The 15,975-nt window shown below is 56.4% G+C and overlaps 1 protein-coding gene across 1 annotated transcript in view; it reads left to right on the forward strand.

Moving 5' to 3' along the window:
* Nucleotides 1-9,352: 9,352 nt before the first annotated feature.
* TMCC3 (transmembrane and coiled-coil domain family 3) overlaps nucleotides 9,353-15,975 on the forward strand; it is a 29,642-nt gene continuing 23,019 nt past the window's right edge. Inside the window, exon 1 of the mRNA XM_054167763.1 lies at nucleotides 9,353-9,501. Within this exon, the coding sequence (XP_054023738.1) occupies nucleotides 9,424-9,501 (78 nt within the window). The 5' untranslated portion in view covers nucleotides 9,353-9,423. The remainder of the gene's footprint in view (nucleotides 9,502-15,975) is intronic.

Below are 15,975 nucleotides of genomic sequence, written 5' to 3' on the forward strand. Positions count from 1 at the left end.
TTTCTTTTCCCTCTGTTAGGATCTGCAGACGTGTGCCTGGCACATTCTTGTGGTGATAATGTCAGGCCCTGAAGCTGGGCTGGAAAAATCTCTCTGACAGCTGTGAAATTGCTGGCCTGAGGTGGTTACAAATGGATGTGGGGAGCTGCTTTGTGTCTCCAGCAGAGGCAATTTCCTACCAGCCTTCCAGAAGCACAGGCAGGGAGAGGGAGAGCTTCACCTCCCTTTCATCATTTGATGGTTGGACTTACATCCTAGAGGTCTTTCCTTAGCTGCAGAGGACTTTTCCAACCACTGAGTCACATAGAATCACAGAATGGCTCAGGTTGGAAGGGACTTCAAAGAGCATCTCCTCCAACCTCCCCACCAAGGGCAGGGACACCTCTCAGCCAGACTCAGCTGCTCAAGGCTTCATCCAGCCTGGCCCTGAACACCCCCCAGGGAGGAGGCAGCCACAGCCTCTCCATTCCAACCAGCAACCCAACCCCACCATGGCCACCAAACCATGGCCCCAGGTGCCATGGCCACAGCTTTCCTGAGCACCTCCAGGGCTGGGGACTCCACCACCTCCCTGGGCAGCCTGGGACAGTCCCTGACCACTCCTGCACCAAAGAAACGTTTCCTCCTCTCCAACCTAACCTGGCACAGTCTCAGGCCATTGCCTCTCCTTCTGTCACCTGATGCTAGGGAGCAGAGCCCAACCCCCAGCTCACTGCAGCCTCCCCTCAGAGAGCTGTAGAGAGCAATGAGGTCTCCCTCAGCCTCCTCCAGGCTGAAGACCCCCAGCTCCCTCAGCTGCTCCTCCCCAGACCCTTTCCCAGCTTTGTTGCCCTTCTCTGCCCCTCAGTGTCCTTCTTGCAGTGAGGGGCTCAGAACTGAACCCAGGACTCAAGGTTCAGCCTCCCCAGTGCCCATCCAGGGGCCCCATCCCTGCCCTGCTCCTGCTGCCCACACCACTGCTGCTCCAGGCCAGGCTGCTGGTGCCCTTCTTGCCCACCTGGGCACACTGCTGGCTCCTGTTCAGCTGCTGCCAACCAGCACCCCCAGGGCTTTTTCTGCCAGGCAACTTTCCAACCTCTGCCCCACGCCTGGCAAGGCCTGGGGTTGATGTGACTCAGTTGCAGCATCCTGCACTTGGCCTCCTTGAACCTCCCACAGCTGACCTCGGCCCATGGATGTTAAGAATGAGGCCAGGAAATCCTGCCCTTATCTCTGGGACGTGAGCAGGGAGTGACTGTGCTGTGGCAGATGCAGGAATGGGGGGAAAGGCAGCTGGCAGAAGCTTCAGCAGTGGACCTGGATTTTTAACATGGAGCACGTTCTAAAATGAAAGTCAAGTGAGGAATTCCTGCCAGCAGTGCAGCCAAGAGGCTTCACTCACTGAACACTCTCCTGCAGGACCAGATGAGAGCAGCCCAGAAGTGGCTGCTGGATGAGTTCCTGTGTTTAGGTGAGCCCAGGGCGGTGCTGCTGGACACAGGTTGGCTAAGCAGCATGCAGATGGCCAGGCCACGCTGGGGGGGAGGTTGGTTGTGTGCTTCTTTGTCATTTGTTGCCTTGAAACTATTTGCTGTGAGAATCAGGCCCTGGGACCCTTTCTGTGGCTGTTGAGCTCTTCTGCTTAGCTGCTGTGAGTCTTCCAAGTCCCTGTCACCCAAACCAGAGCTGAGTGTCACAGGCTTAGCTCTGGCAGATTGAGAACTGGAGGGAAGGGAAGGAGCTTTCTGTTCTTGTTCTGCTCATCTCAGATGGGGTTTTTAACCATATTTATCTAGTACTGCCCAGCTAAGCCCCCAGCTCCCCAGCTGAGCACACCTCCATGCTGCCCTGCTGCTGAAGGAAAGCTCTCATGCAGCTTTGAATCAGATGGAGCAGAGCCACAGCGACGTAGATCAGTTGGAGGTGGTCAGCTTCGAGGGTGCTGAGGAAACCTGAGCTTCACCTGTAGGTCTGTAGAGTCTCTGCAGTGGAGCCCAAAGGAAGAGCTGTGGGCTTGCTTCACTTGTGTGCTTGTGGATCCTGGAGGGCTCTTCCAACCTGGCTGATTCTGAGCTCTGTCATAACCCATCTGTGTTTTCTGCTTGGCTGGCAAGGAAATCCTAACCCTGCACTGGACATTGCCTCCTGAGATGGAAATAATGGGTGGCACATAATTAGCCTGGCACAGCTCACCCAGAGCCACAGCACCTCCTGCACTCCACAGGCAAGGAGAGCTGACAGCTCCCAGGGCAGTCTGCAAGCTCTCTGTGCAGCCAGCGGCCCCAGGCCGAGCTGGGATGCCTGTGAAGCTCCAGCCCTGAAGCAGGAGGCTGAGAGCTGAGGTGTATCAGCTTACAGAGCTTTCAGGAGCTCAGCTGTCAGCTCCCCAGCTGCATGCAGCTCCAGAGGGGGACTCTGTGCCCTTCTCTGAGCCCTGAGCAGAGGTGGCACGTCCTGAGAGCAATTCTTGCCCTCGTGGGCTGTGCCTAGCCTGAGGTTTGGGCTAAAAGGTCTCCCTGATGTAACCCCCAGGGTATGCAGGAACAGGAGCTGTGGGCTGGCTGCCTCCTGGCTGCAGGCTGGATGGTTTGAATGCAAGCCCACAGTTGTGTTTTGGAATGGGGTAGAGGTTGATGCACCAAGAGGCAGCAGCTGTTGGTCCTGCATAGCTCAGAGCAGTAGGGAAGGCTGCTCTGGGACGGACAGGCTGCACACACTGCCTCCCAGAAGGGCCCCCAGGCACATTCTGTGAGGCAGAAGGACCTTCCCAAGCTAATGAGCAGCAGCCATGCCCCAGGGACCATTCTGTGCTTGCCTTTGCCACAGGGCTCAGCCTGAGTGGCCGTGGGTGGGCTCCAGGCAGGCTGTGCTGTGCAGAGCAGCTGGCTGCTGCAGGGGCAAAATGCTGCCCCATCCTCCAGCCACTGCTTGCGTTGTTGCTGTCCCTCAGCAGCACTCAGGAGGTCTCCTAGGCTGTACAGGAATGAGGAGAGGGCTTCCAGTGGCCTCTCATCACACAGCAAGGGACACAGAACAGAAGGCAGGTGACAGGAGGAGGAAGAACTTCTGTTACCCTTGACTGGATTTGTTGTCTTCCTTCTCTATCCTTCAGCCCATATCAGTGCATCTCACCAGCAATGACAGCAGCTCAGGCTGGGAGAGCTGGGGCTGTGCAGCCTGGAGAAGAGAAGGCTCCAGGGAGACCTCAGAGCAGCCTGCCAGTACCTGAAGGGCTCCAGGAGAGCTGGGGAGGGACTTTTGATAGGGGCTGGGAGTGAAAGGATAAGGGGCAATGGCTTGGAGCAGGAAGAGTGGAGATTGAGACTGGAGATGGGGAAGAAATTCTTTCCAGTGGGGCTGGGGAGACTCTGGCACAGGCTGCCCAGGGAGGCTGTGGCTGCCTCCTGCCTGGAGGTGTTCAAGGCCAGGCTGGGTGAGACCTTGAGCAGCCTGGGCTGGTGGGAAGGGTCCCTGCCCACGGCAGGGGGCTGGAGCTGGCTGATCTTCAAGGTCCTTTCTGACCCAAACCATGGTTCTGTGACAGTCCCAGTTTGGGAGCTCTTCCCTGTGTGGAGCATGGGCTCTCACACAGTGCCCAGGGCTGCTGTCCCCTGAAAGCAGATCAAAGATTTCTGAAGGAGGAGAGGAGAAGGGAGGGGAGGAGAGCAGAGGAGCCTGTTCCTTAGCATGTTCTGGCTGGATGTCAGAGCTTGGCACTGCAATCTGTCAGCCTGGGTGTGATGCCTGGGCAGGCTGTGCTGGGGGCAGACCAAGCAGAGTCTCTGCTGTGGCTGTGCAAGACTGCAGCCCTGGCAGATAAGCTGAGGGCTGTGGCAGTGTGCTCACAGAGGAGCTGCAGGAGCAGCATCCCTCAGCTCTGTGCTCCTTGCCCTCAGCCATGGCGCTGCCAGCCTGGCACCATGCAGACCTTCTCCCTGCAGCCTGCTTGCTCCAGGCTTTTGGCAGGCAGGTTTGGAGGACAAGTGCCTTGTGGGGAGCCCCCAGCATCCTGTTCAGAGTGGGGCAAAGGGACCTTCCATGCTTGCTGCCGGTGCTCCTGACGCCCTGGGGTGCAATTTCTCCCAGCACACATCAGAACATCAGAGCACAGCACCTGATGACAGCATCTGTAATGCTCTCTGCAGAGGAGAGGCTGTGCTCTGTGGTCCTGCTCTGGCAGGGGCTTGGGCTCCATGGTCTTTGGAGGGCCCTTCCAGCCCTCACATCCTGTGGTCCTGTGCTGCTGTTACCAAGGCAGCAGTGGAAGCCCAGAGAGGTAAGCTGACAAGGTGCAGATTCATGAGAGACCTGAGAAGGGAACAGGGCCAGGGCCTGGTGCCTTGGTCAGGAGTCAGTGCTGTCCACCCAGCTGCAGTGCTCTCGAGCCTCAGCAGCCCTTCCAGCCCTAGCTGGCATTGTAGAGCAGGGTTATTGGTTGGACTTGGTGATCCTGAGGGTCTCTTCCAACCTGAATGTTTCTGTGATTCTGATTCTGTGATTATCTTTCAAAAGGTCACCTGGAAAAGGAAGGCAGAAGAGAGCAAATATCAGGAGTTGAGCAGTGCAGGTGGTGGCAGCCTGCTGGAGGCAGGGAGAGCTCTGGGGAAGGGATTGAAACGATCGAGTGCCTGTAAGGACAGCTGGGCAGCCGGGGGGGGATGTGGCAGGGTCTGAGCCTTCCAAGTGACACAGGGCTGCCTGGGATGCTTTGGCACTCCAGACATCCATTGACACCACAGAAATGAGGTTTTAAAGTACTGTGTGAGCACAAGGGATGAGAGAAGGCATCTCTGGGCTCCCACTGCTCTCTCCATGCCCCTGAGTCCAGCCTCACTTTCCTGACAGTATCTGGAAGGATTTGATTCCAGGTTCCAGCTGGGGATAGGGGCTTTGGAAAACAGCAGGGAGAGAAGTGCCTGGGGAGGCTGGCAGGGGGGCAGTGCCGTGCCCCCGGGGAGGCTGGCAGGGGGGCAGTGCCGTGCCCCCGGGGAGGCTGGCAGGGGGGCAGTGCTGTGCCCCCGGGGAGGCTGGCAGGGGGGCAGTGCCGTGCCCCCGGGGAGGCTGGCAGGGGGGCAGTGCCGTGCCCCCGGGGAGGCTGGCAGGGGGGCAGTGCTGTGCCCCCGGGGAGGCTGGCAGGGGGGCAGGGCCGTGCCCCCGGGGAGGCTGGCAGGGGGGCAGTGCTGTGCCCCCGGGGAGGCTGGCAGGGGGGCAGGGCCGTGCCCCCGGGGAGGCTGGCAGGGGGGCAGTGCTGTGCCCCCGGGGAGGCTGGCAGGGGGGCAGGGCCGTGCCCCCGGGGAGGCTGGCAGGGGGGCAGGGCTGTGCTGTTCTCTGCTCCTCTCTGCTGTGGGGTGGGGAAGGGGAGCTGCACAGCCCAGCCCTGTGTGCAGGAGCAGGGGGAGCTGGCTCTGCTCAGCCAGGCACCAGCATGTCCTGCAAACATGCCACAGGGTCAGAGTCTTCTGCTCCTGGTGGCACATGTCTGAGGGCAAAGCCAAACCATAGACTGGGTTGGGGCAGAGACCATCCCCTGGTGAATGACTTCATTCTCCTGCACCAGAGGGTTGGAAGGGACCTCAAAGCTCAGCCAGCTCCAACCCCCTGCCAGGGGCAGGGACCCCTCCCACCAGCCCAGGTTGTTCAGTGCCTCATCCAGCCTGGCCCTCAACACATCCAGGGAGGAGGCAGCCACAGCCTCCCTGGGCAGCCTGTGCCAGAGCCTCCCCACCCTCACTGCCAAGAATCTCTTCCTCATCTCCAGTCTCAATCTGCCCTCCTTAAGCTTCAAACATTGCCTGGCACTCCCAGCCCTTGTCACAAGTCCCTCCCCAGCTCTCCTGCAGCCCTTCAGGTACTGGAAGGCTGCTCTGAGGTCTCCCTGGAGCCTTCTCTTCTCCAGGCTGCACAGCCCCAGCCCTCCCAGCCTGTCCCACAGGGGAGGCTCTGCAGCCTCTGACCATCTCTGTGGCCTCCTCTGGAGCCTCTCCAGCAGCTCCAGGCCATTCTTGTGCTGGGGGCCCCAGAGCTGGAGGCAGTGCTGCAGGTGTGGTCAGAGGCTGGTTTGGGAGATGTGACTAAGGCCAGACTGAGGTCTTCCAAGGTGTGCTGTGTTACCCTCTCTGCTTAGCAGCTGCCTCAGGCCAGAGTGCTTTCTGTGTGCAGCTGTAAGGCTGTGCAGGAGCTCTGCTGAGCCCAGCCACACAGGATACACTTCTGCTGTACTGAGCATCCCTGCCTCTTTGGTCCTCAAGTGTCATCATGTGGTGGCTGGGCTGCTGGTATTGTTTCAGTTAAGCTGATGCAATGTAAGTAAAACTCTTACCCTTGTGAATAAACCATACTTACACCAAGCCTTCTGTCACTAAAGGGCCAAGCAGTTGAAGACTTTCATGTGCTCTGTTCCCAGCTGCTTACCCTCTCTAGGCTTTGATCATCTACATCTGGCAAGGCTTAAAACACCCTCAGCAGCTTCTGAGGAAATAAGGAGGTTTCATCCTAGGTGCTGGGAGCTGCACAATCCCCTTTGGAAGTGTGCAGCTCTGACTTCAGAGGAAACCCCAAACCCACAGTATTTGCCTGCTTAATTTCCTACTGACCTTTCCTTCCAGAGTTCCCCAGCCCCCTGCCACCTCTGCAGTTATGAATTAACTTTCATGTCTGAGCTGCAGGGGTGAAGAAATTCAGTTCCCATCCTAAAGCCTTTTCCTGGGAGTCTTTCACCTTCAGCTGCATCAGAAGCATAGGAAGGATAAGAAGGCCCTGCCTGTGTGCAGCTGTCCTCTGGTACTGTGGTCACTTGGCAGGGGTTGGAAGGGACCTCTGGAAATCACCCAGTCCGACCCCCTGCCAGAGAGCATCACCCAGGGCAGGGCACACAGAACACAGCCAGGTGGGGTTGGAAAGGCTCCAGAGCAGGAGACTCCACAGCCTCTCTGGGCAGCCTGCTCCAGGCTCCAGCAGGCTCACACCAAAGGAGTTTCTCCTCATGCTGAAGTGGAACCTCCTGGGGTCCAGCTTGTACCTGTTGGTCCTTGTCCTGCCACTGGGCACAACCAGAGCCTGGCCCCTTCATCCTGACCCCCACCCCTCTGATGCTTACAGACATTGCTCAGGTCCCCTCTCAGCCTTCTCCAGACTAAACAGCCTCAGTCTCTCTTCACAGCAGAGATGTTGCAGTCCTTTAATTATCCTCACAGCCTCCACTGGACTCCAGCAGGTCTCTGTCTCTCTTGACCTGGGGAGCCCAGAGCTGGACACAACATTGCAGCTGTGGGCTCAGCAGGGCAGAGCAGGATGGGAGCAGAACCTCCCCAGCCCTGCTGGCCTCACTTTGCTTGATGCCCCCCAGGATGCCCTTGGCCCTCCTGGCCCCGAGGGCACATTGCTGTGCCATGGGGAACTTGCTGCCCACCAGGACTCCAAGGTCCTTCTCCGTGGAGCTGCCTTCCAGCAGGCTGATTCCTGGTCTGTCCTGGTGCCTGGGGTTGCTCCTCCTCAGGTGCAGGGCTCTGCACCTCTCCTTGTTGGGCTTCATGAGGTTAAGCCTCCCTTGGTAAACCTCTCACTGCTTAACTTGGGACAGCTTCATTCCAGGTGCTGTCAGAGTTGAAGGGGAAGCACCTGTCAGGAAGGTGAGATCTAGGATCGAATTTTACTCTGGAATTCCAGGACTTTCAGGTTTTAAAGACTTCATTATGTAGAGACAAGGAGGCCTTGTGTCAGGTGATTAGCCTCTGCTAGCAGTGGCAGTTCTGAAGGTAAGACTGCAGCAGAAAACATGGAAGAGTGGAGGGAAATACTTTCTTAAGCTGCAGCCCCCCTGCCAGCCCAGTGAGCTGTGTTGGTGTCTGCATCTGCAGATGCCTTTGGGACTGGGGCTCTTTCCAAGCAGAGGACAGCAGTGTGGCTCCTGCAGGAGCAGCTGACAGCTGGACTGCAAAGGTGAAGGGAGTTGGTCTGAAGGAGCTGCAGGTTTGCTTTGTGTGACAAGGCAGAGATGGGAACCCAACTGCTCCACTTGCTCCAGGAAGAGCAGAAAATGAAGGAAGTGCTGAGAGCTGGGGCTGGTGAGCTTGGAGCAGAGCAGGCTGAGGAGGGTGGTGCCCAGTGACAGGACAAGAGGTCCTGAGCATGAACTTGAACATTGGGAGTTCCATCTAAACATGAGAAGGAGCTTCTTGGCTGTGAGGGTGGCAGAGCCCTGGAGCAGGCTGCCCAGAGAGGTTGTGGAGTCTCCTTCCCTGCAGGCTTTCAGACCTCCCTGGCTGTGTTGCTGTGTGCCCTGCCCTGGGTGATGCTGCTCTGGCAGGGGGTAGGACTCGATGCTCTCTGCTGTTCCCTTCCAACCCCCTGCCCTCCTGTGCTTTCCTGTACAACCCAGTGAGTGCTTACAGAGCCAGTCCTCTGCTCTGGCACTTCAGCAGTTCAAAGTGTGCTAAGTGTCGCTGCTTTAAATGCATTCCCCAGCAGAGGTACTCTGAAGGCCAACGCAGAGATCAGTCGGGAGCTCCACTCCACTCCTAGGAATTTCAGTGCCCTGGGAAATGTGTTGGCCTTGGCTGTTCACAAGTGTGGTTTGAAGCTCTCCTCTGCTTCAGACACTTAAAGGATTTATCTCCTGTGCACAAATAGCCTCTGACTTGTTTGCTGTGCTCCACTGACCACCCTGGCAAGTGCAGGCTCTGAGTATTTAGCTGGTTTGACAGAATTTTTCTAACGTGTTTATCTGGGGGAAGCTTTGACAGTCAAGGGCTTTCCAGCAGCTGCACTCAGCTGTATCCCAGGGTGCTTTATACTGCTGCAAACAAACTGTCTGCCCCAGCCTGACAGTGGACTTCTTTATTACTTCTGGTTTGGGTTTTTTTGTTCCCACTTTGGACCTCATCTACAGCTCCCTGCGAGGAGGCTGCAGTGGGGCGGGGGTTGGTCTCTTCTCCCTAGCATCAGGTGATGGAAGGAGAGGAAATGGCCTGAGACTGCACCAGGGGAGGGTTAGGTTGGAGACTAGGAAAGATGTCTTTGCTGCAAGGCTTTGGCAGAGGCTGCCCGGGGAGGTGGTGCAGTCCCCGTCCCTGGGGCTGTGCAAGCGACGCGTGGCCCTGGCACTTGGGGACATGGTTTAGCGGTCGCACTCGATGAGCTCGGAGGTCTTTTCCAACCCCAAACAATTACCGGGCTGCCGAAAAAAACTTCCTCCCAACCCTCCCGTTAGGCAGAGCGCGGAGGGGTTAAACCGGGCGCGGTTAAACCGAGCGGCTGCCGCCGCCGAGCTGCCGGGGGGGAGGGAAACGCCCGCAGGGGCGTTCCCCTCCCTCCCGTTCCCCTCCCTCCCGGCAGCTCGACGGCAGCTCTAAGCCCCCTCAGTAGCTGCCGGCTGGCCGTCGGTGGGGTTGCTACCTGCGCTCAGGCATCTGCTGAGGAGGAGGCAGCAGCAGCCGGGGGGCAGCGATGCCAGGCAGCGACACGGCGCTGGCCGTGGACCGAACCTACTCGGACCCGGAGCGGCACCGGCGCCGCAAGACGCGGGTAAGGAGGAGGGTGGTAGGGGCACGGGTGCCACCGACCCGCAGAGAGTTCCTCGGCCCTTGCCAGGTTGTTAGGCTCAAAGGAAGTTTGTTTTGCCTGCGCTTCTTTGGTGTTCCCGGCTGCGAATACCCTTTGGTGCAGGAAAACAGAGCGAAACTGGTTGCTGACATAACAGAAACCGGCGTGGAAGGTAATACCCACAATAGAAACTGGTTGGAGGGGGAGTAAGGAGGGAGCTTACTCACCGAAGTCAACAGTGCTGACGGGTTAATGAGGTGAGTCTGTGTCTCATCCCCGGCAAGGCTTAGGTTTGGTCTTGGCGCTCAGGGTCTGCTTAGCAAAGTGTGGATCGAGTGTTGGGATCCGGTGTCAGAGGCCGATTCCAGCTCCCTTTCTGGAGCTCCTTAGAAGAAGGATGGGGCAGGGAGGGAGGTGGACAGAGGAGGTGTGTGGGGATGGGGTTAAAGTAAGAATACAGCCCCGGCAGATGGCTTTGTGGGGTAGTTTTCTCGCGGTCTGCAGTTCATCTTTCTTCCTCTTTACTTTGCTGTTCGGTTCACCTACTGCCTGCTAAGCAACTTGTGGGCAGCGCTCCCCACCTTCCCTCTGCTGAGTGGCCTCCTCGGGCACTTTGGTTTCTAATTAATGCACAGACTTCAAGTTCTTACTTGACTGCTCAGCTGGAGCAGGTGCGAGGCTGCCTCTTTGCTTCCCATGCGCTGCAAAATAACTCGAAAAGAAAAGGAGATTGTCCTGGCCCCACCTGGGACAGCAGCAGGAATTCTGTTTGCCTCTGTGTGCTGGGACCCTGCACCTCTCAAATGAGCTTCGCAGCTTGAAGTGCAAAGCTCAGCTGCCTGTGCGGGAAGGTCGGGGCTGGGTGTGTTGAGGGGCAAGCGTTTGGAGGGGGTTCCGGTTTGGTTTGCTGCTTTATGTTGTTTGTTGGTTTGATTTCCGTGGCTTCCCCCCCTTGCCCTGCACATCAGCAGTGCTCTCCATCCCTCCACTCTCTCCCAAGAGTGCTGGGAAGGGGCTGGTGTGCTTCGGACTGCTGCTGCATCATGAAACGTTTTGAAACCAGGGAAGCCTGCGCGCTGTGGCTTTGCTGCTGGAGCCTGCCGTGCTCCTCACGTGTGCCGGGCATCGCCCAGGTGCAAGTGCTGTGCACTGAAAGCTGAGCTGCTGCGTCGTTCTTGCCCTATCAGTGCTGTGGTGCTGCCTGCCTTGCTGTGGCCGTGGAAGAAAGCTGCATCCCTTCAAAGGTGATTTTTTGGGGGGCATGTCTAAGAGTTAAACCTGAGATCCCTGCTCTATCATCTGGCTGGGCTGCTGAGGAGCACACAGTCTCCAGGCTGACATTAAATGTTGTGTGTTGACAAATCCCTCAGGCTTAAGACCATTTAATGAAATAATGGATTCTGGGGGGGATTTCTCTCATCAGAGTGAGCCTCCCTTCCCCTTCCTGTGACCGTGAGAACTGGAAGTAAAACTCTGTAACAAGTTTGCAGGGCTGAGAGTTAATTGCATGGCTCCAGGCTTGGGGCTTTACAGGCTGTGTCAGGTATCACTGAACTAGTGAGAGAGTTGCTGGAGGTGGCAGCCGCAGGTTGTGTGTTCCAGGTGATGGCAAGGGCTTGCATTAAGCCCAGCTTGTGCTTGTTTGGGGACCCTCTGGAATGTTTTCCTGGGTACCTCCAACGTTCCTCATGCTGCTTTAACCAGGGGGATGGGAACGGTCAGGCAGTGGAGCAGCTACAGTTGGTGATATTATGTAGGCAAGCAGCAAGGAAGCAGCATGCTGAGGTCCTTCTGGAGCCTGAATACAAAGCATCAGCTGGGCTTAAAGCTGCCATTCCCAAATACTCACCGAGGAAAACCACACAGAGCTTGAGCCCAGCAATACAGAGCTGATGGGAGAATGCCCAGAGAACCTGGACAAACCAGGGAGACTTTGCTTCTGTGAAGGAAGGCTTGGAGCTGGCTTTGCCAGCAGAAAAAAGGTGTAGTAGGGTGAGATCCATTTACTAAAGCCTGGGCTAAAGAGATGTGGCCAAGTAGCTGCTAAGTCTCACAGGTTACTGAGTCCAGTTCTCAGGTGGGCAGGACTTCTCCAGCCTTAGGAGTGAGAATCACAGAATCATTAAGGTTGGAAAAGACCTCTAAGGTCAAGTGCAGCCTTCAGAGGTTACTGTCAGTGCCTTTCAAGCCCATCTGAAGAGTTTTCTTAAGAGAAAGTGAAGCCCTCTCTGTGGGCAGGCAAGAAGATGGTTCCAAAGCTGCAGCTGTGTGACATAGGAAGGAACCATCCAGCTGAGTTTGCAGAGGTGCTGGAACAGCTCACTGAGCTGATAGCCCTCTGAGTCTGTAAGCAGCAGAGTCTGAGGGGAAGAGGATTCAAACATTCTTGCTGCAGCTGAAGAGCTCCTGCAGGGTAAGGTATCAGCTCTGTTACCTCATCCTGGGCTCTGCTAACAGCTCTCCAATGAATCCTGTGTCACAGAGGAAATGCTTCAGTGACCAACAGCTGAGCATTGCTAACATGGGGGGGTCCTTGCTGTGCAAGGAGGCCAAGTATCTTGAGGGAGAGGTTGGGTTCCTCTTCCCTTGGCAAGGAAAGCCAAGCTGTGTATGGCATCACAGGGGGGCATAATCTGCTCTTGCTTGTAGTCAGATCTGCTTTTATTTGAGGGGTACAGATTTACAGTCCTGTGGCATCCTTGGCTGGATAAATCATCCATCCCCAGCTGCAGGGAGGGTACTCTTGCAGGAGGCTCCCTGCCTCTCCTTGCCAGCAGGATCTGGTCACTGTAATGTGGATTAGTGCAGCTGGCCATGGTGGCTGAGGTGGCATCCCTGTGGTCAGCTGAGCTGTGGGACAGGCTGGAGTTCGCTTCTGCGGTGCCAGTTCATTGCTGCAGCTGCACTGGGCTTCACATCCACCACTGGGGGATTCCTGCAACACTGTGGAAAGCTAAGGCAAGCTTTCCAAAGTCAGGACCTAAGTCCTGAAAGACAGGACTGGTGAGCCAGGGTTGCAGTTGTAGCACCAAGTGCTGCTCTTGCTGGAGTGCAGGGCAGCCAGAGAGTGCCATGAGGCTTGCTGGAGAGATTTGCTTTTGCACTGAGCATTGTGGGAGCCTGGAGGTGCTCAGCCTCCGGCTACACCCTGCTCCTTGCCTACGAAGTCTGTGCTGAAGTCTATACAGCTGCAAGGGTAATATTCCTGATGCTCAGCCTAGCCTGGCTGTGCTAACTTATGCCTCAGTATGTTGACTTCTAGAGCACTGTCAGGGCTGCATCCTATCACAAGCTTAGGCAGGGCTGTGTCCTGCCTGGAACGAGTACCAGATGCTTTAGAGAGAGGCAGGACCTCCACGGTCTGTAATGCCTTGCACCCTGGAGCCTGTTCAGTGCTTTCTTTTCACTACTGTTAGTCAGGCATTTGAAAAGGGAAGAATTCTGCCTTTATTGCAAACCAAACCCACCTTGCCTGGAACAGCTGTGGCTTATTTATTAACAGAGAGAATCTTAATTTCAGTCTCTTTGTGTTTTCAGCCTTAGGGAGAGTAATAACAGAATCAGTGTTTGGGGGTGAACTGATGCTTACATCCTCCCCCCTCTGCTCTGCCCTGCTGAGGCCACATCTGGAATACTGTGTCCAGTCCTGGGCCCCTCAGTTCAAGGATGACCTCGGGGAACTGCTTGGAAGAGTCCATCCCAGAGGCACAGAGCTGCTGCAGGCAGTGGAACATCTCCTGTGAGCACAGCTGAGGGAGCTGGGGCTGGGAGCAGAGCAGCCTGAGGGCTGCCCTCAGTGCTGGGGATAAAGATGTGCAGGGCTGGAGCCAGGCTCTGCTCAGGGATGGCCAAGCACAGCACAAGGGGCACTGGGGGCAGCTGGAGCAGAGGAGGTGCCAGGGGAACAGGAGGGAAAACTTTGTCCTTGTGAGGGTGCTGAGCCCTGGAGCAGGCTGCCCAGAGAGGCTGTGGAGTCTCCTTCTGTGGAGATATTCAAAACCCTTCTGGATGTGCTCTGTGTGCCCTGCCCTGGGTGCCCCTGCTGTGGCAGGGGGCTTGGACTCGGTGATCTCCAGAGGTCCCTTCCAGCCCCAAGCATTGTGTGGTGCTGTGATTTCCACACACTGAAAAGCACACATTAATAACCAAGACTGCAGGAATCCATTTGCTTTTGACTGGTGAGAACCCCAGGGGCTGAGAGCTGTGGAATGCCTCTTCTCATCTTCCATGTCTGTCTCATGATCACTCCCATTCATCTTGTCTGGAAGCCAGGCAGCCTTGTTCATAATCTGTCCTCATACAGAAGCCTTTCTAAGCCTCTAATCACTTTCATCATCTGTCCTTGAATTCCCTTTCTTTCTTAAAACCATTAGGGGAGCTAAAGAGACCTGGGAGGATCCAAAACGTTAAATATCTCCAAACACACAACTCCAACCAACCAACCACCACCAAAGAACCCTGACCCCAAACCCCACCCCCGGTTTGAGGAGAGAGGGAGATTTGATCTGCTGCTGCTCCTTTAAATGCAAAGATCCCTGCAGAAGAAATCCCTGTTGTGGGCTTGTGAGCCATCCTCCAGATATTTTGGGCTCAAAGAACAACTTCTGCACACTTTTCTCGCTGCTCCCTGGTGTTTTGACAGCAGATGAGACAGGGGATTGTTAAGAGCTCCAAGCACAGGCTTTAAATCCAGAGCTGTGCGAGCCCTGTCAGAGCAGGCTGTGCACGGAGCAGGGTACGGGAGGTGAGAGAGGGAGGCCAGCGCTGAGCTGTGGCTGTCGTGGGCAGCCACGAAGCCAGGGGAGCTGCAGCAGAGCCTGCTTCAGTCACTGACAGCAGTGCTCAGCTCTTCATTACTTGGCTCATGGTGGAACGTCCTTGGGAAACTAAACTGGTTCATTTTCTTGCCAGTGCCAGGAAGGGAGCTTTGGGAAGCTCATGGAGTTGGCATTTGTACTTTTTTCTCCTGGGATGCACTGAGTTTGGGGATTAAGTGCATCTAAGGGCTGGGGCAGGTGCAGCCTGTTGCTGCTGGGTGAAATTGAGGGGGAAGCTGTGGCTGCACAGCTTAGTGTGGCATTGCTGAGCTCCCCTGGCCCCCCAAGGTGAGCTGCCCTTGGGGCCATGGTTTGGAGGCCGTGGTGGTGTTGGGCTGATGCTTGCACCGCATGACCTCAGAGAGCTTTTCCAACCCAAGCAGTTCTGTGATTCCATGACTGTCAAGCCCCAGCATCTCTAGGCACACATTTCTGCATCAGAACTAAGTGACTGACCCCTGGCATGGGGCCTGGACAGGAATTCAGGTGCAGTGCATGTGCCTGGCTGACCGTGGAGACAAGAGGTCAGATGCAGCAAGATCCCCACTACAGCTCTGCTGCCAGTGGAAGCTCCTGTCCTGCTCTACTCTTCTGCAAGCAAATCAATCCCTTTGCTCCCCAGCATGGTTGGGACTGAGCTTTCCTTGCTAAAGCTTCATCCACTAAGGGTAGGGCTTCTTTTTATTCCCTTTTTAAGCATCACAGCTGTGCTGATGAAGCATTTCCATGGAAAGCAGTCCCAAGGCAGCAGAAGTGTAGAGCAGCTCAGTGTCCACAGATGCCTGACAGCACTGCAGGAGCTGGAAAGCTGTGGCTGGAAGAGACTGAAACCCTCTGCTATGGGCACAGGCTGAGGGAGCTGGGGCTGTGCAGCCTGCAGAGGAGAAGGCTCCAGGGGCACCTCAGAGCTGCTGCCAGCACCTGAAGGCATCCTGCAGGAAGGCTGCAGAGAGACTTTTGCTGAGGGGGTCTGGAGCCAGGCCCAGGGGGAATGGTTTGGAGCTGAGGCAGAGCAGGGCTAGAGTGGAGCTGAGGAAGAAGTTGTTCAGCAGGAGGCTGCTGAGCCTCTGGCACAGGCTGCCCAGGGAGGCTGTGGCTGCCTCCTGCCTGGGGGTGTTGAAGGCCAGGTTGGGCCTTGATCAGCTGAGCCTAGCTGAGAGGTGTCCCTGGGCATGGAGGGGAGGTTGGAGGAGCTGAGCTCTGAGCTCCCTTCCAGCCTGAGCCATTCTATGAGCTCTGAGCCACAGAGGTTCTATTTTCACCCAATCCATCTTCTCCCAACCCAAGCAGACAACTTTAACCAGCAAGCAGTGGGGATGCATCTTCTTGCCAAGGTTTAAGCTGGGGCTTAGATTTGGCAGTTCCATGCTTAGACCTTTCACACTTTCTTTGATCTCCACCCAGAACATTCCTGTCTCTGAAGTCTGCACAGTGCCTCCTGTGCTGTGCTTTTGAGTCACCCTTCTCCCAGGGGCTGGTGTTGCTTGCAGGACTGGCTCCTCTCTTGGCACCTTTGGAATGTGAGGTGTGCTAAACAAAACCCAAAGCACTGGGGGAAAGTTGGCCACCTTCTGGTTTGCTGCCTGTTGGACTGAGGTGCAGCTGTGCTCTGTCAGGTTGCCAGTGCTGGTATCAGCAG

This window comes from Dryobates pubescens, chromosome 15 (genome assembly GCF_014839835.1).
Source record: "Dryobates pubescens isolate bDryPub1 chromosome 15, bDryPub1.pri, whole genome shotgun sequence".
In the NCBI taxonomy this organism is placed as follows: domain Eukaryota; kingdom Metazoa; phylum Chordata; class Aves; order Piciformes; family Picidae; genus Dryobates; species Dryobates pubescens.